The sequence below is a fragment of the Gallinula chloropus genome (genome assembly GCF_964237585.1).
Source record: "Gallinula chloropus genome assembly, chromosome: 2".
Lineage (NCBI taxonomy): Eukaryota > Metazoa > Chordata > Aves > Gruiformes > Rallidae > Gallinula > Gallinula chloropus.
Window position 1 is genome coordinate 155293773 of NC_140086.1, and position 24726 is coordinate 155318498.

General features: G+C 41.9%; 1 protein-coding gene across 5 annotated transcripts in view; it reads right to left on the reverse strand.

Annotated features, from left to right (window-relative positions):
• DPP6 (dipeptidyl peptidase like 6) overlaps positions 1-24726 on the reverse strand; it is a gene marked incomplete at both ends in the record, with an annotated part of 573668 nt that overhangs the window by 119593 nt on the left and 429349 nt on the right. For 4 of the 5 annotated variants that reach the window (XM_084280504.1, XM_084280506.1, XM_084280503.1 and 1 more), the window contains 2 exons: positions 2439-2491; positions 24339-24413. In XM_084280504.1, coding sequence (XP_084136630.1) covers positions 2439-2491; positions 24339-24413 — 128 coding nt within the window. The remainder of the gene's footprint in view (positions 1-2438; positions 2492-24338; positions 24414-24726) is intronic. The other variant, XM_084280507.1, reaches the window with a different exon arrangement.

Sequence of the window (24726 nt, forward strand, 5' to 3'; positions counted from 1 at the left end):
CATCCTGTTGCTCAACACCCTTTCAGCCCACAGGCTTATTTCAGATATATTGCTGGAAAGAAAGATTTCAAAAATGAAAGAAACACAGTAAGTTCCAGGGGGGGAAAAAAAAGGGAAAAATTAAAACCAGATTGAGGCAGGGAAGGAAAGCAACTGAAGAAGTCTGGAGCGTGTCATGCTGGGACAGATCCTCCTGGATGACATGTTAGAGCACATGAAGGATGAGCACATGATCTGGGACAGCCAGCACGGCTTCACCAAGGTAAGGTCACGCCTTACCAATCTGGTGACCTTCTATGATAGAGTGACAGCATCAGTGGATAAAGGGAAGGCAACCAATGTCATCTACCTGGACTTGTACCAGGCCTTGCCCACACCACATCCTTATGTCTAAATTGGTGAGATGTGGATTTGATGGATGGACCATCCAGTGGCTAAGAAACTGATTTAAAGGATGCAGACAAAGGGTGGTGGTCAGTGGCTCTATGTCCAGGTAGAGGCCAGTGACAAGCAGTGTCTCCCAAGGGTCTGTCTTGAGACCAGTGCTCTTTAACATCTTTATCAATGACATTGATGATGGAATTGAGTGCACCCTCAGCAAGTTTGCAGATGACACCAAGCTGAGTGGTGTGGTTGACACAGCAGAAGGAAAGGAAGACATCCAGAGGGATCTTGACAGGGTTGATAGGTAGGACCAGATGAATCTAATGAGGTTTAACACTGCAAAGCCCACTTGGGATAGAGGAATCCCAGACATATATACAGACAGAGAAGAGCTCCTTGAGAGTAGCCCTGCTGAGAAGGACCTGGGGGTTCTGGTGGATGAGAAACTTAACATGAGCTGGCAGTGTGCTCTTGCAGCTCGGAAGGCCAGTGGTACCCTGGGGTCCATCAGATCTGTCTCTAGTAGAGCTGGTTTTGTACAAAGTACTGTTTCTCTGTTGCTATGTAGAAGCCAAGGAAAGTTATTTCAGCCTTTATGGTGAGTTTTTGTTGGGTTTGGTTTTGTGGGAATTTTTTTGGGTGTGGTCAAGTATAGTGAGACAAATCCTTGAGGAACACCTGAATGCAACCAGTATGCTGAGAGATGTGTTTATATCTTGCTATTGAGGTGTACTTCTTTACTGTTAAACTCACTGGTAACTATATCAAAGAAATGGTAGCCAGTCATGTGAAGTGTTCTACAGAAATGGCAAAGCACACCTATATCGTCTCTTTGTACCATTCCTGCACAGTTCTCACCAATATGATACTTGGAAGACACAACCTGGCATCAGCTTCCTGGCTTTTAGCTTTGTATTTACTGACAATGATTTGAGGAATTTTGCTGTGCAACCTACATATTTCCATCAGTGCTATGAAACTGTCATTCTGAAACACCATGTATCATCATATGCCTGCATGGGTATCACCGGTAGGGTGACATTCCACCCTGACCAGTTGGGCCAGTCCTTTAAGTATATTTAAAAGAAGGTATTTTTTAAGGAAAAAGCAGGTAAAAACTGTGGCCTAAACTTTAGGAAAAACGAGACAGGCAAGGTGAGGTGCAAGGTGATGGAGCTGGAGCCACAGGTAACCTGCAGTGCCACACAGACCACGTTGAGGAAGAGATATTCAAAAACCTGCAACTAATCAAAGCTAATGAAAGATCTCCTCGAGCTAACTGACGTCTGTGTCAAACACTGAGCTTACCTCAGACCTTCCATCAGATTGGGGGACCTAAATGAAAAGGCATTGTGTGATGGCAGTTCATTGCTTGTAATGATAAAAAACCTTTCATGCTACATGCTCTACCTAAAGGAACGCGCTTCCATTAAGTTTAGACATGTGTGAAGCCTATGTGACAGTCTTGTTTGTCTGCACTTACCTCACACTCTCTGAAAAGACAAACTATAAACCCAAAGGCTTATAGCTTTAGTGTAATTGTGAATGCATGTATCTAAGCTTACATGGGTATCACTGGTAGGGTGGCATCCCATCGGGATACTGGGAACAGACTACTGGTCTGTGTGCCTTCAGATGGGATGCTAGAGAGAGCATTTGTATCAAGGGAATCTGCCAAGAGACCCAATACCAAAGGGCGATGCCTCAATTCTGACTGAATTTAAGGGTCAAAACACCCCTGGACGGATCTTCTGACAGTCCTCTGGTGAGTGGCCAACTGTGGCTCTCGGCCAGATGCCAACACATTGATATTCTAGCCAAAAACTTGAAAACTGGAATATAAAATTCATGTAGTCTGAGTCTCAGGGGAAGCTGAGTACTTCTGTTTCCATACTATGTTGTCTTTTGTGTAACACAGAGCTCAGCGGATGCTGCAGCTGAATGCCAGACCATTGCAAAGCGCTGTCAGAGAAAACCATTTGTCATGATACACATTATTTTGCAGAATTCTTAATGGCTGAGTTTTAAAATGAAGACATTGAAAAATTGCTTACCCGTGAGGTATTTTGCTGAGGACATAATATGCCGTATATGAATGCTGATACACCTGCAAAACAAAATTAAGAAACAAAACAAACAAAAAAGAGATTAGTAATTGTCACCTGTGTTAATAGGGCTCTTTTTCTGCAAAAACAATCCAGCATTTACAGCTAGGGAGCTCTTATAAACACTTAAAAATCTGTAATAGAAAAGAACAATGCATTAATTCACCTAACATGGTTGTGTGTTCTTTTCATCTTGCACTTTATTACAGTGTTTGGCAAATCGTATACATCCAGATGCTCTGTGTCGTTACCATGACTACCAGGTCTTTGATTAAACTGGGGGCACATGGTCTCTTCAAGAGCTAAATATAGAATGATCATTAATGAGGACACCTTGGTCAGCTGGAGACATTCTCCATCATTATCGCTAGACACAACAGGGATATAATGCATATTTCTCTGCTTTATTCGCAGGTAAATAAACCAGGGAGTGGTGCTGGGTGATCTCAGAGTGGGTTGTAAGACCCCTGTCAGCCAGCAAGTGAAACCTTATTGACTTAGAGCATCAAGCTCACCTCACATTTGTTTGACCTGCTGTACTGCATCTTCATATAACTGTGTGCTCTTTGGGCTTTGGGGAGGAGCTTGTCAGCTTGCATGGCAAGTCATCTCAGAAGGGAGAGTTTATTACTTGTTTTCTAAGTGGTAAGTAATAATGCCAGAGTCAAGGTCAGTGATTTAAGAGTTGGTGGGCTGATTTTCCATTAGTGACAACACAAACCCCAACAGAGATCTGTGGTTGCCCAAGTGAGCAATGCTGGGCAACACGAGTCAGGGCACTAGTGCAAAAGGTCTAAATTTGAATGGGTTTATACACATCTACATAAGCACTCCCTTCTGCAATTCTGTCCTTTTGCTGAATGCCAATAAATAAATGTGTCCTAACACTCATTCTGTTTGACTTCTACTTAAATCTTTAAGCCACTTGCTCTCCAGTAGCTGTCATAAAGTATCCTGTCCCAGAGGACAAAGAAAGAACTTATTGAACACTTGCTTCACCAATCAAGTTTATCTGATCAAAATCAATCTTTTTCTAGCTATCTCTGGCTTTGCACAGGTTTGTTTTTGTTTTTTTTACGGCCGAGAAATGATGAGATGTCCTGGATGGAGCTGTCAGCCTCACCAGTGACCATCCCAAGCCCATTGCTAGCACTATGGACATGTAAGCATAACTTGTTGCCACTTACTCAAGGGCAAGCCTGCATACTGGCATATAACAGGTTTACATCTATTTGTGACTCAGTAGAGAGGCAGATAAATGCAAGACACTTCAACATCCTATAGATATTAAACAAAATTTCTCTGTTACAATTTGTATCCCAACACTAAATCCTTACACTGCTGCATGAACCCTCTGGAAAAAAAAGCAATCACCAGAACATAGAGGAATGACTGCATTTCAACCTATGAAATGCAGCTACTGTTGCCTGACTGATGCAATTCCCTTCCTCCCCTGTGCAAGTCACACCCTTCATTGCAAGGACATCATCAGGTTACATCCCAAAATCCTATCTCTTTTCAGGCATTCCAATACCTTAATACTCCTCTGTCAAGGTCAGTCTCTGGTGTATTGATATCAAGGAAGGTTGAGGAATACAAGTGAATTCACTAGAGGTAGCATTTATTTTAGTACAGGTGTCCTTTTTAGATCTACCCTTTCAGATGATGTCAAATGAAGTACTATTATCTCATCTATATCTAATCATACCAAAGAGCTCTTGAATATTATGATGCTGATATTGGAGACATGGATGATGCATGTGGCCTTAGATTTTATTGCAGCCTTGTTGAAGTTCTAAACCTGCTAAAATTCCTTAAAGAAAATGCACTGATAGACTAAATTTGTCTATAGACCTGAAAAAAACTAATAATACATTGTAATAAATACTAAGCAACTTGTGTCTTCAAATGTCCTGGTACTAGGATGCAGAAAATGACACAGGTATATAAAATGCAATCCAGGGCAAGGACTGGTATTCAAGATAACAAGGCATGTTGTATCGTCCAGCTATCAGAGGCAGAAGCCAGCCCCCAAAATTTAAATCAACGGAGACCTTCAGGGAAAAGTAGAGAAATGTGGCAGGCTGGAAGGAAAAGATGTTTATCAGGACATCTCCTGATGTCCTTGCTTGTGGTACAGAGTCCCCACAGCCATGGTAGAGAGTTCAGAGCCATTAATGGAGACCAAGGTAAAACATTTGCTAAGAGAGCTTAGAAGTGGGGAAAACAAAAGTGTCAGGAGTCTCAACTTCTTTATTTTCTGAACAACGTTCGTCATCCTCTTGAGTCTTTGGCCAGACTCTAAAATATCTCATCTGCTGTGCCTGTAGCATGTATTCTTCAAAGGCCTGTAGCTGGCAGAGTTCATTCACAGAAGCAATCCTTTCTCAAAACCTTAAAATCAGTAGGTTTGCTCATGTAAACAACAACTACCTGTATGAGCAGAGATTGCAGGATCAGATATTTATTATTATTATTATTATAGTTCTTAAGGACAAGAGGGCAGGCAGCAAAAAGTCCTTCTCATCCCTACTATTTAAAGCAAGCAAGCAACCCTCCTGAGCAGACAGGAATCCAAGAGAAACATCACCTGAAGTCTCTCAGAGGAATTAAATGGCTGCTTTCCTCTTAGATATGCAAAGCAAATGAAGCTATTTTAACCTTTCAAGAGGATGACAGCGTCTGGTTAATATGTCAACTAAAATTTCTGCTGGGGTCAAGCTGAATTAGGCTGTTCACTTAGCAGGAAAACCTCAGACCAGGGAAAAGTACAGGAAAGAGATAAACATTCTTCTGAAACCAAAGCTAAGCCTCAGAGACTGAACAGTGCTTAAAAGTTAGTATTAATTTCACTTAATCTCTCTGTTTCTGAGGCGTAACCAACAAAACCAGCTGTATTAACTCGCTGTGTTCCCTTTCTCCATCCGAAGTGTGGTGAAAGCGATTGCACTGATTTGATGCTCTGAGCCCTGATTTTTGGCTGGATCCCAGAAGCACACAGCTCCTCTCAGCAGAGAGGTGCATTTGAATTTAACGGAGTTTTTGGGAACTTTTTTTCTCAGTGGACACTGTGTGTCAAGTCATCCCACCAATGTAAGTCATAACAGGTTTGAGACTGCTGTGAAGGGTTCCAGACAATACCACGATCGCTAAAGCTCCCACGCCTGCTGTGATCAATGAGCGCTGTAAAAGTCATCATGCTAAAACTGTGCCAGAAACACTCTCCCACCGGGCTTCTCATCTCAGGTCACAGCACAGAACCTGCTTACTTTCATTCTACATTATGCTCTGCAACATGTACATGTTCACACTGAAGTCATAAAGGGTCTAAGAGATTGATCTGTTTCCCCTTCTTGGAAAGACAATTCTAAAGAAGACACACTCTAAAATTCAGAAAAATACAGGACTAATTATATAAGGCAACACATTGTTGTGAAGCCACATTTTACGTGACCTCATTTTATGTAATCAGCAAAAGTAACCTGGACTTGACCACATGACAGCAGAAATACAAAGACTGCAGCACATACAGCAGTAGAGTATCCACCTCTCCCCTCTACCAAATTTCAAAACAACAACTAAACCATGGTTCCTACAAGCTACAGAAACAAAATGCAAGCAGCCATTCCTTTGCCACATCACTGCAGAACAAAGCATGTTGGGAATGGTAGAGTAACATCTCCTTGAAAGCACTTGCTTCACCTCCAAGTATACAGGTCCTAGTCCAGTAGGAATTAAATAGAAAATATATGTTATTGAAGAACAGAATGGATTTGGAGTTGTTTATTGATTGTCACTATTCGTATACTTTCAATTACCATCCTGTTCTGGCTTCATCTGAGATAAAGTTAATTTTCTTTCTAGCAGCCAGTGTAGTGCTGTGTTTGGGATTCAGAATGAGAATAACGTTGATAACATGCTGCTGGTTTCAGTTGCGGATAGGCAGTTGCAGTGTCTACACCAAAGGAAGGACTTTTCAGCTCCCCACGCCCTGCCAGGCGCACAATAAGCTGGGAGAGCACAGCCAGGACAGCTGACCCAGCCTGGCCCAGGGGATATTCCCTGCCACAGGACATCATGCTCAGGACAGAGCTGGGGAAGCGCGATGGGAGGTGGGATCACTGCTCAGAAACAGAGGGGGTGAGAGTTTGCCTTCTGCAGGTGGTGAGCAATTGTGTGCATCACTTGCACAAATACATAAATGTAAAAAAATGATATTTGTTATTACTGTTGTTACTCTTTTCCTTTGTTATCCTATTAAACTGTCTTTATCTCAACCCATGAGGGTATTTTTTTCATTCTCCTCCCCATCCTTCTGGGTGAGGAGAGGTGAGCGAGTGGCTGCTTGGTGCTCAGTTGCTGGCTGGGGTTAAACCATGGCAAATCCATGGCTTGCTCCAAAGCAACTGCACAAGAACTTGACAAAGCCCTAAAAGACAGGCAGGATCCTGGTTACCTGCCCACACCTCACCTGGCTTGCCACACAAACACAAGCTGAACATAAGAAGCCTTCACCTTCACTAATTTCTTGTTAAAAGTTTGAAACTGTCACAGTTATTTTCAATATAGTACTGCCTGTGCCACTCACAAAGGATTATGAAAAGATTTTAGATGGAAATTAGGGAATTTTTGAAAGGACATTGTGAAATGTTTTTTCAGTATATTGTGGCTGGTATGAAAGATTACACTACCTGCTGGGGATTTATCACCAGCATCAGGAAAAAAAAGAATAGTTTAGTTTACACTTCCATCTTCTTTGCTGGGTTCTGTCACACTTTGTGGTCTGACCCGATACTAGGACCAGCAGTAATCAGCGTTTATTGAAAGGCCTTCTTTTATGTTCATATCGCAAGGTGCTGAATCAATATAAACAAGAGGGACACGCAGACTTTCTTTCAAGGAGGTTTACAAACAAAGAAGTGGGGGGGAAAGCCCTTAGAAGACTCCCCAAACCAACCCATTCCTCTCATTTTATGAGCCAGCAATGTGCCCCTGTGGCTAAGGCGGCCAATGGCATCCTGGGGTGTTTTAGAAGGGAGGTGGTTAGTAGGTCAAGATACGTCCTTCTCCCCCTCTACTCTGCCCTGGTGAGACCACACCTGGAATATTGTGTCCAGTTCCTTCAGTTCAAGAAGGACACAGAACTCCTTGAAAGCGCCCAGCGCAGGGCCACCAAGATGATGAAGAGAGTAAAACACCTTCCTTATGAGGAGAGGCTGAGGGAGCTGGGCCTCTTTATCTTGGAGAAGCGGAGACTGAGGAGTGACCTCATTAATGTTTGTAAGTATGTAAAGGGCAAGAGTCAGGAGGGTGGAGCCAGTTGATGGCCAGCGACAGGACAAAGGGCAATGGGTGCAAGCTGGAGCATAGGAAGTTCCATGTGAATGTAAGGAGAAACTTTTTTACTGTGAGGGTGACAGAGCACTGGGACAGGCTGCCCAGAGAGTTTGAATATCTCCTTCTCTGGAGGCATTAAAACCCTGCCTGGATGCGTTCCTGTGTGATTCAGTCTGGGTGATCCTGCTCTGACAAGGGCTGTTGGACTAGATTTTTCGAGGTCCCTTCCAACTCCTGACATTCTGTGATTCTGTGATCTTCCAACAGGCTGTTCTATCAAAACAGCTAATTTAGGGTCTTACCCCTCAGCATATTAAACAGTTCACAGACCTGAGATTAAACCCAGGTGGAGCGGCTGCCATGATTACATGATTATTACTTACTTGATAAATACAGGAATAAAACACCCTTTGCATCTATTTTCTACATGACTCTACATAAAGCCACCTGGTCCTTCATGAAGTGGTGTTCTTTACATTAAAGAATTATGTAGAAAATCCACAAAAAAATCCTATAAATCTTAAAAGTGTAAAAGGAAACAGCTACAGGGTAGTGTCAGCTGTGTTATAAAACAGTTTGCAAGTTTAATCCAACATTTCTAGTATTTAGCATCTTTTCTTTCAAGACTGACACATTTTATCCAAAGACTTATCCTAGTACCCCTCAACAAAAATGAACACTCTAAACAGTCATCAGAAATGTAAATGCACAACAGTTGGCTGAAGTCAGAAAATAGCAAGAATACACTATAATGTCACTAATCTTAAAGCACTCAGTAGTTATCTGGGTTAAAGGAATCACTTTTTATTCTGTAATAATAAAACACGTTTCTAAATAATAGATTCCCTCAGGATTCTTAACAGACCCAAATTGTCTTTATAATCTATTCCCTTTTATACTCCACAGTAAGACAGTAAAAATACAGCACATGTGGCGGGTGGAACAGGAACTGCCAGCTCCATTAAAAGGATTTCCCACAAAAAGTCTCTAAAAAGACATTTGCTGGAAGTAGATTACATAGCCCATTTTCCTACTTGCACTATGAGCAGACAAATCCCTAAACGCACATATGAATGTCAAACCGATTGAATAATCCCAAACATTTGACATAATTACACACTCCACCTTTTGAAATGGTCCTGGCACCCTGAAACGGTAACTCATGCTGAGATGGAAAATAGGTAGGTAAAATATGATTTGCCATTTGGCCTTTAATATCTGTGATATTTAACCAGGCTCTGAAGTTGACAAATTAAGAAGGAAAAGAGAATAAAGTAGAATGCAGGAAGGCTGCTGCTCTGTATTGGCAAGCAGCTCATGTGTTTGGTACCCTGTTGTCTAATAGTGGCATGAAAGTGAGGGAAAAACAAGCTCTGAAGGAAAATCACAAGCAAACGTTAGCCAGGGGTTGTGTTTCCTTCCACACGCACATATCATGCACAGTAAAGGGTGGTTCAAGTGATTACCACACTGTCAGATTGATTCTTCTGTTGGTCAGTCACCAACAGGCAAATACTGTGTTATCTTTACAGGGTAACTGTGTCCTTCATACAAATCTTCCAGTAGAGAAAAGGATAATTGCCTGACTAAAAATACCTCACTGTCATGCTTTTTTATGGTAGTCTGTGGAGAATTAAAGCAGGTCACTGTACCTGTTTGCAGGACTTTTGATGAAAGTCAATATTAAAAACTAAATTTTAACTTAATGAGTCAACATCATTTGCCTTGATTGAAATTCTCTATGATATCATTGGTTTTGTTGGGGCTGGACAACCTGAAAACTGAGTAAATCCTTCTTTTCCCATTACATATTGAACTGAAAAGGGATGAAAAGTCCCTTCCTGTTACTCACGATCAACTTCTTGGTAATGTTTATTTCAATTTCTGATCTTCCATTCTCCCATGTATTTGTGATTTCGAGCACAAGGGGTTATCTCAGGCTGAGGCATGGTTTCTGGGCAGTTAGGTAATGGTCTTTTCATATTTTTTTCTATCAGTGGAGACAGACTGGTCAGCAGTATTCTCCCCAGCTCAACTCTTTTAGCAAGGTACTACCACCATTTTATTACTAACAGGCACTCCATAGTAACCAGCCTGGAATTGGATTCTCTGAAAAAACACACGCTGTCTATTCCTTTTGTGTCACAGTAATAAAAAAAAACCAACCCCACACCAAAATCCATACTGGTATTTTGTACCATACACTCAGTGAAGCTCAATTGCTTGCAAGGACCAAACAAATCAATAACGCCATATAATTTGAGGTCTTTTCAACATCCTCACCCTTCAAATTCATTGTGATACCGACCTATTTTGTTTTCTTCTGAGACAGCAAATTCTCTTTTGTCTCTACATTGAATTATCCCTTTATACCTTATCACTTCCCAAGTAATTTACCTCTACTATGGTCTCACGCCGTGTGCCAACCCGTTTCTACAGCCCTCCACGGAACGCTGCCCATTTCTCTTTGTGCCTCTAACAAATTAGGAAAACCATAATGAAATGCTATCAATGAGTATTTCCTGTGCATTGGTTCAGCTGGCACCCAATAACCCACAGCTGCTATCAAACACCTGATTTGGGATGCTCTTACCCACTGCCTCACATTCAGCTGATGAGCCACACGTAAAATGTGGTCGCAGCCACGGAAAGTGCACACCATGAGAGCTGTGCTGCTCTGGGATTGTCTCAAGAGCTCAGAAGAGGGCAGAGATGGGGGGAATAGGTGCAAGAAGGAAACTTGATAAGAAGAAGGGGCCTCTGGATCAGACAGCATGCAGAACATTTGGCATCTGGTGGCCTTTGCTGTAATTGTCTCTACTCCAGAGAAACTAAATGTTTGGGCAAAAGAAGCATGTATTAGAGTTGAGTTCTGGGAGAAAACCACTTTTCTAGGAAACAGGAAGGGAGAATCCCAGCAGGAAAACTGTGCCTGGGTAAAGTGGCACAGCCAACACTAAGTGGTCAATGTCTCAGAGACCCAATGGGTCAGCACCTCATCTCAGCCATGCCAGTGTGAATAGCAAGCTGCCCCACTGGTACCCAATGTTGTAGGAAGTTAAAGATCTGAAATTTGGTATCTCCAGTACCAGGAATAAAATGCTATGTACAAGGGGTAGAGAATGATAAAACCATGAGGCAGTAGATCATCAGGAATAGCCTTTGCATGGCTCTGTTTTTCAAATCTTTTAACAATTTAATCTCTAAGACTGAAAATAAAATCACTGCATTGAGAGCCTGAAGAAGCCTTTCTCTATAAACTTGTCCTTGGTGCACAGAGGACAATCAGAACAGCTTTCTCTCTAGTCACGCAGTGCTGTGAGCATCCAGTCACCCACACTGGACAGGCTTCCTTGGAGCAGCAACAATTTCCCACCAAGGTGACATCAGGAAGGGACAGCACATTCACGCCACAGGGACCTGCGTTTTAGCAGCACTCATAATTCAAGCTCAAGCTGACTGTAATAGGGCCATGAGCTGCAGGCAACACGTGTGGTTAATATGTAAATCTCTCCCACAAAAATACAGGGGGAGAGCACTGGGATTAGAAGATGATTTCCCAGCTACTGCACCAAAGGTATCTGAACCAGCACAGCCCAGGAATTAGTCCTTCACAAATAGTGTTGTGTCTAGTTTGCAAAATAACCATAAACAGAGAGCGATGGCAACATCCCTCACAGTAATAGATTGGCCGCAGTGTTGTGAGATGATGCTGTTACATCAAACTGCTTACCTATCTCAGCTGTTTTGTGATAAGAATTCTTTATTACAAAATTTGTTTCCAAATTACACTTCTGAGAGCTGTATACTCTTGATGCCGCCAAAATGTCAGGGCTGACCTCAGGATTCACAGCTTTGTGACGTGACAGAGGTAAAGCAGACGTGCTTTCTGTTACAAATGCAGCTCCAGAACCAAGTTCAACCACAGGTATTAACACACAGCTCGTGTGCTGGAGCTCGCCCCTAGGACAGTGCTAATCCGATCTGCCAACTGCTGCTGCACGCTAACGCAGCTCTGCCCTGCCAAGCAATTACAAAAGCCTCCTTTTGCTCCGGAGCCACCTGTCCCTCCACTGGCACCAGCAGCACCAGCAAGCACTGGCAATCACTGGCTCTAAAGGCCGACTGTTCCATTTTTAACTGGTAAATAAAATGGCAGCTGCAGAAACCTCAGCAGGATTTTTGCACCGGCCTTTGTGTGCTTGTTTGCTGCTCAGGTTATTAGGAAGCATCTGCAATCAAGTTATTAAGAATTATGAGTAAGGGCTATGAATAAGGAGCTCTTTCTGTGGTTGATCCTGGATTTTAACTTTTATCGGTATTCACATCACATGGTACAAACTCCCAAGTTCTCCTCCCACTCTGCAGCAGGCGTAATGTAAGAATGAATGGAAATTCTCCAAGCACTGCACTTGCCTGCTTTATAGTCCCATTCAGAAACTTGGAAATGAGAATTAAATTATCTAGTACAAAGTTAATGTAGTGATTCTAACATATCAAACAATATATCTAAGGAAAAGTAGTAAAAGAGAAGCAAACAACTTCATGTTTTTCCATAAGGAGAAGAAGAATACAAAAGTAGCCTAGGGCTACAGAAAAGTGCTAGGAGACAATCAATTATCTCAAACTCAGGAAACACTGAAAACCTTCTAGCACCCACCCCCCATCCCCAAACATACAACCATGATGCTCTTGTAATACCCGTGGTCACAATAATATCTGTATTGGGTGAGACCCAAAGTCTATCCAGTTTTCTGCCATGGAACAGACAGTAGCCCAAAGTCAATTCAGAAAGAAAATGAGTTAGCTTATGCATTGCCATCCTTACCCAAAAATACTTTCCTGGGCTCTTGCAGTTTGCAGCGTGGAGCCACTCTTTGCAGCTGCCTGCCCTGAGGGATGTCCCTGCCAGTGACCTCTCCAGCCATTCTTTACCAACATTTACCCTTTTTGCACCTACAACCTCTTGTAGCAACACCATCTTTCCCAGATGACGGTGCCAAAAAAGCATGCTTGGAGCATGTCCTCTGACCAGTCTTCAGTGCCTTTTAGCCTCAGATTTACACCCTGGAGTATGCTGATTGCAAAGGCAGCCCAGGGCAGCTGACACAGATGGGGAATTTATATTGTTCACATTTACATCCACTTGACTGATGCTCACCTTCATTGACTTTGGAGTTATAAGTCTGAAGGCTGAAGGACAACATGAGAAATCAATGCTTGATAACCCACGCTTCTAATGAAATTTTAGGTAATGCCTCCTTTAAAGAAAACATTCCTTGAGCTAGGCAGACTGTGTGGGGAGAGGTTCTAAAAACCTCTTTTTTGGGTGAAGTTTACAATCCGAACGATGCAGCTTTGTGGCAATTACACGAGAACCAAGCCATGAAAATGGGCTGAATGCTAAGCACATCTAATTAATTTATTCACTTTTAAATAATTCACTTTAGTGGCAGAAATTAGCAACTACAGAACCACAGCATATGTTCTTTCTAATAAAATTTACTCTTAGCATACCAAAATTGCTTTTTCTAGTGTAGCAGTTGAGGGCTTGAATAATACAAAGGAGTTAGCACTGCCACCGAAACGATGGTCATAGGCTCAGGGCACTCTTAGAAGACTCAAAGAAAAGAATCCAAGACAAGAAAGATGAGACCTTCAAAAAGCATTAGAGAGCAGAAGTTTAAGAGCACTGAAGTGGATGTGAAAGGAGAATGAAAGTATTCAGATGTATGCCAGGGACCTTGCTCCAAAAATGCTCTCTCTGCTCAGCGAAAGATTTATTTTCTAGTTCTGTATGAGATCAGAAGACTTTGAGCTGTGTCTCAATGTACACATGGATCTAATTCACTGGAGGTGACATTTCTATTTTCTAACATAAGGAAAAATAAACTGAAATCACATAGGAGCCATAGGGGCTTTTGTCTGTCGTCCTTCTGATGCCGTGGACATCTTCCAACAGGTAAATGGACTGTGGTGATGAGAAAAAAAAGGGCGGGGGGGGAGAGCAAACAGGGCAGGCAGAAGCACAGAGCATCCTCTGTTCCTCACCTGATGCACCGCCACCAGCATCGCTGTGCAGGTACTCTAGCAGGCTTGCACACAGAAATCTGAGGACTCACGCTTTGCAAGACCTGACTGGAGCCCTGTGATTCGTCTCCCTTTTCAAGAAAAAGTGGTTGCTTTTTTGGAGCAGAGAATAAAAGAAAAGAGAAGATTCCATTTTCAGATCTGTGTCATTAGCTGGCCAAGGAGAAACGTAAATTACTGGTTTTAACATAGCCCTGATAGAAACAGAGTTCTGCAGTCAGTTCAAGAGATAAAAGGCACTTGGGGATAAACAGAGAGCCACACACTCCTTGGATTTAGGCATGTAACACAGCTAAAGAGGAGCGCGTTTCCATCTGCAGATTTGCATTTCTGAGGACAGGAGTTTCACTGGGGTGCTCTACATAGTAAGATCTGGTTTTCCAGAAGAGGGCACTAAATAGATTTTTTTTTTCCCTATTTCAGAGATTAGAAATAAGTAAATACAGAAAAGACAGTGGAAATCAGAAGAATTCAATTAAAAACTCCTGCAGGCTGGGATTGCTTGCTATGATTCTGCAGTTTGCTTTCTAATGCCTTTTAAATCCCTGCTGGTTTGCCATTTTGCATCTTATTTTTTAATATATTTCTTTCCTTAACGTTGCAAAAGAACCATCTATACATATCACAATCCAGCATAAAATGGGGTTTTCGCTGTCCCCAAACACTCAGGAGGCAAAATTATGCAAAACTCAGGAATTCACGTCTAACATCATTTTGAAGCTTCTGCACATTGCAAGGAACCTAGTTCTTTAACAAGTTCTACTTTTTAAAATAGTTTTTATATAGCTGCATGTATTTCATTCCTCTTAAACCACTGAAGGTTCACTAAGATGGATTCCCATGGGAGTGCAAAAAAAAAGAAAACTGCAATGATTTTACTGCTGGCTGTCTGATTTTGACTGTCTGGGAGACTTTGTACAATTACCTTACCTATGTTTTATTCAAAAATAAATTGCAGGTTATTTTTAAGATGCTTTGTGAATTTTGTTAGAAAATTAATCTCTACCAGCCTGTCTGTTCAAGTTAGATCATCTATACATTCAGAAAAGGAAGCAGAATGAAAAATCTGATACTATCTGAGGAAAAAAAAAATTGTATATTTTTGTATCACAGCGTTTTGCCTTGAGTCTTTTTATTTTCCCTTCTCCATTTGATGAAAATCTCATTTGCTAAAGAAAATATTTACAGAGGAAGACTGCTGGTAGCTGATACCGATATATAATGTTCCTATGTATGCTTGCATGACAGGCTAATTATTTCTGACTCTTGATATTACTCTAGTCTTCCCTGGAACTGTGGATTTTCTTTTCAGTTTACTGATGCATATCTGCATCCGTGAATAAATGTGGGGTACAGTTGTTGGCCTCAGCTACATGACCAAGGCTGTCCAACTTTGTCTGAGATACTATTCTGCACTCAGCCATGTCTGTGCAATTTGTGTTTAAGTCTCCCAAGCGCAAAACAGGAGGCTTAGAGTTTAGTCCCAACTCCATTTATCTACATTATTAAAAGAACAGGGAGAGTTTAATCCTTTGTTTTTGAGAGTAAATAGTTAAAGCTCAGAGGCGGCGCAGCAGCTGAAGTCAGCATGCTCAGTTTTTAGTGCTCTCCATTTTACACAGTTAGCATTTTGTTGCAACAATCCCACTGAATCACACTCCCTGGAATAGAGACTGAGTAAGAAATCAGAATTTCACAAAATCACTAGGTTGGAAAAGACCTTTAAACCACTGAGTCCAACCATTTCTGTCCTATGCTAAACCATATCCCTAAGTACCTCATCTACCCATCTTTTAAACACACCCAAGGATGGCGACTCAACCCCTCCCTGGGCAGCCTGTTCCAGGCCCTGACAACTCTTTCAGTGAAGAATTTTTTCCTAACACCTAATCTGAACCTGCCCTGGCACAGCTTTGTGCCATTTCCCCTTGTCCTATCACCTGGCTGAAGAGACCATCTCCCACCTCTCTACAGCCTCTTTCATGTAGCTGTAGGCGGTGATAAGGTCTCCCCACGGCCTCCTCATCCAAGTGGTGTCCCCTAGGGCTCAGTTCTGTGTCCAGTCTTGTTCCATATCTTTTTCAATGAGCTGGATGAAGGGATTGAATGTTCCCTCAGTAAATTTGCAGATGACACTAAGCTGGGAGGAAGTGTTGGTCTGTTTGAGGGTAGGGAAGCTTTTCAAAGGGACCTGAACAGACTGGACCGATGGGCTGAGACCAAAGGGATGAGGTTTAACAAAGCCAAGTGCAGAGTTCTGCACCTGGGACATAACAATCCCATGCAGCAATTTGGTGCAGCTTTACTCAAACCATTGCAACAGAGAGAGTATGCACTAGACCAGCTGGAACGTGGGGATTGAGGACTGCAGGAACAATCGGAGCTCAGGCAAGCACAACATACCATGTTTTATGAAGGGGTCTAGATATCACTTCACAGCCATCAACCTCCTGCTGAAAACATCTCTCAGAAGTTTTCAACAAAAAACCATGCAGTCGTACCGTTTGGTCCAGGAAAGGGCTGCAGGCCACAAGTAAGCATAGCAGGTACCCATAATAAACACATGGTCCCCACCAGTTCCTTCAACCCACTCCTCGAGCACCTGCCAGGACACGATACTGAATGAGCACCCATTTAAGGGATGCAAACACCTTTAAAAATGGGCAATACACACAGGCGGGTTCTACCCACCCATTCCTCCTTGCTGACATTCGGTGTCTACCATTTCCCCTTCATTAAGAATTGAGAATAAAGAAAAAGGATGCAGATGTGGGATGTGTCATTTCACTCTATGTTTTTTGTTGCTGCTTTTACCCAGAGTTACAACGACACACCCTTAGCCTTAACAAGGAACCCCCTTACCCCAAAGGACTTAACTGCCAAAATGTCCCTGTAGTTCATGCCCTCGAGTGCCTAACCACAGTCTACCTCCTTGTTTAAGCTGGACATCTTTCTGCAATTAAACTGAACTGTGTCAAAGCAGAAGGATTTCTGCTAGGAGCAAAAAAACATTCAGGCTACATAAAGGAACACATTTCCAGCTGGAGCTTTGTAGGGATTTGAAATGAACCACGAGGCTCCTTCAAAACAAATAAAATACAGAATAGGTTTGACCTCTTTTCTACACCTTTTCTAGGTCCAAAAATCGGTGCTGATAGTTACCAACACAAAATTAGTTTCTATAGTTTCTCTTTTAAAAGGGAGCCCCAGGATTAAACTTGTCACTAATGAATGCTCCACCATCCTGTGCCTGTGTCCAAAAATTTCCATTCTAAACACACAACGTGACAGAAATTGGACAGAGATACGACTGCTGAGCAGCAAGAACAAATATTCCCACCACCTGATAACATGTTTACTCAATTAAAATGGGTAGCTACCCTCCCATAGCAATAATTTTTAATTTTGTAAGTGTGGGAAAAAAAATGGTGATCAAGAGGGCTCCGCCGCCAAAAGCACAACTGAGGACACCTGAGAAGACTGTTTGCACAGCGCTGTAATAGAGTTTTGAAAACCCATAAATTCCCCCTAGAGTTGAGTGGCAAACTTCCCTCTCTCCCTGTGCCACCGCAGATTACAAATATTAATTAGGCTGAACCAATTACTGATACCAACACGCGACAGAGCAACTCGGCACATCAGTGTGTCTGACAGAGATATTGCTGCTTCTGCCTGGACTGAGATTCATTGGTAGGGAAATCTCCCAGTCGCTCAAGACTTCATTCATTAGCAGCTTTGGTTTATTTAGCGCAAGGTGACCACCAAGTGCTGGTGTCCTGGGTGAATTGCACCCCTCCAGGTCTGAGAGAAGAGCAAATGGAAGCGTAGAAATGTTGTTGAATCAACCTTCTCTGGCACCTCTGAAAATCCTCCTTTGTCTGTCTTGTTGCTGCTCAGCCCACATTGAAAACGGGCAGATTAGGGAATATATTCATGGTGGGTTTGAGATTAGAAAAGATAGGCAGTCTTTCACAAAGGGTATTTTAACTAGACCAGATTCATAATTAAAAAGAAACCCCACAACACTCCCTTCTGAAAATAAAGGATCGGCTCTACATTTCGTCAAATAATAGCTGCTGCTTTAGCTTCAAATCCAAAGTAAACTATCACGCAGAAAATTAACCTCCCCTAAGTTCTCAGTACTTTCTTCTTAATACAATACTTCTGGACACAAAAGCCTCAGCTTTTATTATGTAAATGTAGCCAGAGCACTTCGGTTCTCCTTATCGCTACAAACAGGATAAAAAGCACATTATTAAACAAGGACATTTATGCTACTGATCCTGGCTGTTGCAATAATATGACTCAAAACAGAATGCAAGAATACGTCAGAAGAAGGAGGAAAAAAAGGCAGCCCCCAGCCTTGCCACCCCAGAATCACCCAGCTCAGACCCCTTGCAGGCACTCTCATGATGGTGATGCCATTTTTAGAAGTTGTGAACATCTCACTGAAATACTGAACATTACATGAATGGCATTAGTAATATTTATGCTATAGGAAGCAACTCAAGGCATTGCTTTCATTGAAAAGACCCAGGTTTTGCAAATCACAATAGATTTAATGAGTGGTTGGTCTATGTGGTTCCGCTATTTCATTAATAATAGGACTTCTGCTCGTTACAGAAGCACTGAATGACTACAGACCTCTGGTGAACTGAGAAAGGAGAAGGTATTTTGCTTGACAATACACACATGCATAGATGTAGTAACAGAAAAACAAACTAATACAAACTTTACATAATTAGGACTGATTTTTTTTTCCTTCTTTTTATATGGGAAGTAAAACTACTCTTATTTAGCCTAATTAGAGGTAACTAATTCTCATAAGCAAACAAAGTTACAGTGATTTAGGCTTGAAAATGTCGGGAAAAGACTTTTAGCCATTAGTGTGTGATAACAGTCGACACTGCCCTTATACTGTGCAGTTTCATAATAGAATCACCTGGGTTGGAAGAGTCCAACCACAGCCTAACCCTGACTAGCCCACCTCTAGTTCTTGTCCTCAAGCACTTCATCTACATGACTTTTAAGTCCCTCCAGGGATGGTGACTCCACCACCTCCCTGGGCAGCCTGTTCCAATGCCTGACAACCCCTTCAGTAAAGAAATTTTTCCTGATACCTAACCTAAATCTCCCCAGTTCAATCTCAAGCCATTCCCTCTCATCCTATTGCTTGTCACCTGAGAGAGAAGACCAACCCCAACATCTCTGCAACTGCCTTGCAGAGAGCGATAGGGTCTCTCCTCAGCCTCCTTTTCTCAAGACTAAAAAGCCCCAGCTCCCTCAGCCTCTCCTCACAGGACCCTTCACCAGCTTCATCACCCTTCTCTGGACACGCTCCAGCATCTCAACATCCCTCCTGTAGTGAGGGGCCCAAAACTGGACACAGCACTTGAGGTGTGGCCTCACCAGAGCTGGGTATAATGGAAAAATCACTTCCCTACTCCTGGTAGCCACGCTACTCCTGATACAAGCCAGGATGCTGTTGGCTGCCTTGGCCACCTGAGCACATGGCTGGCTCACGTTCAGCTGTCTGTCAACTAATACCCTCAGATTCTTCTCTTCCAGGAAGCTCTCCAGCCACTCTGCCCCAAGCCTGTAGCATTGCTTGGAGTTATTGTGACCAAAGTGCAGGACCCAGCACTTGGCCTTATAGAATCCCATAAAGTTGGTCTCTGCCATCAATCCAGCCTGTCTAGGTCTCTCTGCAGAGAACAGTCCTTCTGGTTTACTTGCAACAAAGAGAGAAAACTCCGTTTGTATGAAAAAAAAAAGATATGAAACCTATAAACATAAGATCTTCACCTCAAAATGCTCCAGATAATAATTCTACCGGGTTACAACAAAGACTAAAACTTAAACAAATCACTAAGCCAGGCAGTATTATTTTAGGGTACAAATGGCCTAACTGTGCTCACTTTACACAGTGTAAACACCATAAATTTTCATTGTTTATGAAAACAACGTTGGGTGGGAATGAAAAAAGTAAATTTGAAATATATTTATTGCCACAGAGAGAAAACAGGTTTATGCAAACCTATTACTAGCACTGGCAAATCCATTTCAATTAAGTAATAAATATCATAGCTACAATATTAGCAGTATTACTGATGATAGTTGTGACAGTGTCTAATTTTCAGAGGCATATTTATCATAATAATAGTTCTCACCTAACTCAAAAGGACATTGTGAGGATTCATTAATATTTATACCCATTAGTGTTTTGGAAATAACAAGCATTATATTATTTTAATTTTTACATGACTAATTAAAGGAGTGTGAGGTTGTAATTGGATGCAAAAGCAGAAAAACCTATCCATTCCACGTAACACAGAGACTCGGACAAATAGTAATAACAGCAATAATAATACGCTGCTTTCTACAAATAATGCTTTTTCAGTTCATTCATGCTTTAAATATTGGACTGGGTGTTTCTGAGGTCTCTTTGGCCCCATCACTCCCTAAACCCCTCTGACCTGTTCTAATTACAATGATGATTAATTCTTTGCAGCTTTCTGGATTACAAAAATACATTCCTTGGGCTGCAAAATAGGCAATAGAGGCTGTTGTATCAGGCATAAAAGTCTTTGAGCCCTAATTGTTGTTCAGAAGACTTTGCAGTTTGGTTGGTATTAATCAGCTAGGATTTCCTGTGTGTAATTGCTCTTAACTAGCTCAAACATGGTAATGGACTGGCAAATTGGAAATGAAGAACAGATAGCTTTAAGAAGAATCTCGGCCACTTTATTTCCTCTCTTGCATTACAAGGACAGCTATTCATAAAGATAATTGAATATTCTCTACTTAATGTCTCACTGTGTCACTCAGGAAAATAACTTTTCTTCTCATTTACTTTCCTCTCTTGCTTTTGTGCAGAAATGTTCATAAGCCCATTACTCTCCCCACACCGCTCTCCCCACAACAGGGACATTACTGAATCTGAGAGGTGGCCTGTCTCTTGGCTATTTAGGAAATCTCTTTTGGAGACCCTGGAGACCCACAAACATGATACCAGCCCCAACACCAGAGATGTCCATGCTTCCCCAGGAGGTGTGCAGGGAGCATGGAGCTACCCAGTAATGCTGGTGGAGCCAAGCAAGAACGGCTTTGACCTGACACTATCGCATCTCCTGAGATGCTGTGGCTAAACCCTGATTTGCCCGTGTGTTTGGGGGTTACTGAGCCCCACACATTTGTATGAGGAAGGATGATTCGAAATCAAAGTTTCTCTAAGGGTGCATTTACTCCCCAAAACTTCCCCCTGCGGTTTCAGCCTCAGGTTGCACCTTGTTCTTGTGTAAAGAAACATATAGCAAATAAACAACAAAAAAACTGCAAGAGCATTTTAAAAACACAGAAGCCTGGTGCCTTCCCTGTGACCTTCCCAGGAAAAGAATAAATCTCCTTTGAACAAGGTTAGAAAACCTTCCTATTAGCACAAGGCTTAGCCAGAATATTGCTGCCTGAAAGATTAAACTTCCCTAAATGTAAGTACTGCAAAAAAATATTTAGAATGAAACCTGACAGCCTGACTAGCCACAATGTACCCACGCCAGTCTCACAGCCGCCTGCCAAGCTTCCTGGGAGAAATATATTTTAGGGAACATGCTTTAATTCATCATCCTCTAAGATGATGAAGCGATACAAGAGGAAAACACAAGTTAGTTGCCTCAATCTCTTTGCAAAATAGGTGCCTGCCACTTCAGGGCTGTGTTAATCCGACGTGGGTGTCACTGCCGTTAGCCAGACCCAACACCACGCAGAGATGCTTCTGTGCAAACAAACAAAAAACCCTTAGAAGGAAGCTATTGCTGGCAGGAAAGGGCTTGGTAGCATTTTTCTTACAAAATATTTCACTTCATTGAAGTGACACACAACTATTTTGGTGTTTATACGTAGCTGGTATTAAATACAGAAGCTAAATCCATTCGCATTAGAATTCAGATAACTGATTCATTCACACAGCGTATATTAAGGTATTACACACGTAAACACAGCCCAACTGTATGTTGAAATGCTGAAAATCTCTACACTCAATAACAATTAAAAGGCAGCACGTCATGCTTTTAAATGGCACAAAAATAAAGCAGTGCTTTCTTGACACCTATGAAATAGGCACACAGCAGTTTCCAGCAGTTTCTTTTCTTTCAAAGTATCTGTGGAATTCAGCTGCTAGCAAAAGTCCTTCACCAATACATTTCCTGCAATTGCCTTTTGTCCTTTGCAACAAGGGCAACTGCCCAAGGCTTTGCTAATCAATTTCTTGTGTTGCAAACAGTTTAATTTGAATTTTGTCCAAGAATAGAGTTGGGAATGCAGAAAATGTGAAAAGCAAACTAACGGGCAATTATTTGTAGCCGCAGCCTGCATACCAAGTGAGAAGAAAGCTGAGTAAGTAATTTAACACTTATTGCAACTTCAATAAACAAAGAGTCACCTACAGTAGGGCTTAAGGATGCAATATTCAAGAGTGAATCCTACTCTCCCTCTATCAGTATGCTGCTGCTTAAGAAAAACCCTCCACCTTTTTATCCATTCTAAGCATGGATCTTAGAGGAAAAAGGAAGGGGTTTGGTTTAGTTTTGTTCTGTCTCAAAGACCATTCGGGTAACTCTTGCCTATTATAAAGACTTGAACGATTTGCACTGCTCTCTTACAACAGAATATATGGGTAGTCATGTCCTGAACTCATCCCGAAGGTCACGTTCCCAGTTTGCCACCTCCAGTCTAGCTTTCTTGAAGAGGTGTGAGGAAAGGAGCACCAGGATGCATGCCGCTCTTTCTTCCCCAGCCAGGCAGTGTTTTGCCTGCACCCCACACCACAGTAGTGCAAGCACTGAAACATAGAGGAGGGCGTGGAGGAAATGTGTCCATCCCCACCCTCCTCTTTCTCCACTGCCTGCACCAAGCCTTCCTCTGCAGGTGGAATGCAAAGCCTGGGCTGCAAAAGCCCCTGTAACTTTGTTTTTTGCAGATATGCTGAACATGCAGCTCTTCCGACGGGTGAACGTTGAGGAAATGAAAGGGGAATTTCTTACTACAGCTTTTTAGGAATGTTTTTTTTTTCTTCTCTCATTATTACTCTTCTCCTGTTCTCAGATGAACCAAGGAAGCATGTTCTACTTGGGGCTCTTGCAGTTTGCAGGGTGCATCTGAGCAGTGTCAGTGCAGGGCTTCCACAGCCAAAGGCCAGCCTCTGCTAAAGGAGCTGAATTTTACAGAACACCTCCGGCACATGAGGCAGGGGGGCTTTCAGCAAAAGCTTTGCTTGCTCAGCGGCCATTAGGCAGCCTTCCCCATATTTAGGTTTAACTTAACACTTCCACATTCGTTTCCATCTAGAACTTTGCAAAGCTTTGAGTAAATGAAATTGCACCAACAATGATTTCCCCGCAAAATGTCTTTATGAAATACCCCTAAAGTTTCTGACATGGGTTTTTTTTGAACTTTTTTGAACACTGAACATGGTTCTCCTGACTTTTATACCACTGTGAGTCAGGGATAATTCCAAAGATGACAGCAGAGAAATCAGATGAGCAACAGAGCCACAACCTCTGCTACCTAAAGGACCAACAAATTTCCTTTGGTTAGCAGCTGAAACTAGATTTCTTTTATGGAAGAAGTATTACAGTTGCTGGTGAGTGAATTATTTTCATTTTGAGGAATTGGTGCAATTCTAGATTATGGAAACAAAATGTATGTGGCTTATAATTTATCCAAGTGGCACAGCATAGCTATCACTCAAGCATTTCAGGTTTTATACCAACAGAATTTAAAAAGAAAATAAATATTATTCCTGCCAAAGAATTGTTTCCCATGAGTCTGATTCTTTAGTCATCATTTAAAAATGACTCATTACACATTTCTCTTTCTTGGTAGAAAATTCACCCTAATCTAAAACTTAGTAGTAACTCAACAGTGATTTCTTAGGGATGATTTATATCTAACCCTCTGAAGAAAAGGATTTATAATGAAAGTGATAGCTCAACTCTAACTGCAGCACTGGGAATGGTGACACCATAATTAATGTATTATTTCAGTTGTGGGAGACACTGACAGTTGATTTTTTTTTTTTTTCCTCAGGAAGAAATTTATAGTGTGACTGAAAAAGCCACCATGGAAAAAAAAAATAGATTACACAGAAGAGGAATAGAAATTCTTGTAGCAAAGGCACATCCTTACAATCCCCCTCCCAAAGACTATAAAATCCTGGCAATGACAGTGTTTCCTCTATGGTGTAATTTATACCCTTCTCCTCTACTAGATGGCAGTGTGACATGCTCTCAGAACACCTCAGCGAGGGGCTTTGTTTCATAGGAAGCAATTAATTTAAAATATCATCTTAGTGTCACGGAAGTGGGGGAAGAAAGACATAAAGCCCACCGCTGGCTGTATATTTGGAAATCAATTCTATTTACTTACTGGTTCGACATTAAAAGCAAAAAGTGCATATTCCCGGTCAGGTGACACTTCATACCGAATCGCCTTTAAGGAGACCTACAAAACAAAACAGATAGACAAATAAATATTTTTCAGTTTTCCAGCCAAGAACATGTAGAACTGATTACTATAATCACCTTCCTAATAATAAAGAATACTGCCAGATGAAGTGTTTTGGAAAATAATTCATTGCATGTCTTTTCAGAACCGAGTGATGTTATGGAGGCACATATATGCTCCCAACAAGAGAAAGCATGACTGCACTGTGACTCAGACCAGGCAGCTATCTTGAAAAATCAGAGTTTTCCTTGCAAACCTACATGTGCAGTGGCTGGTGGGACAGCTGTGGTAGTAGAAAACCCTGATGAAT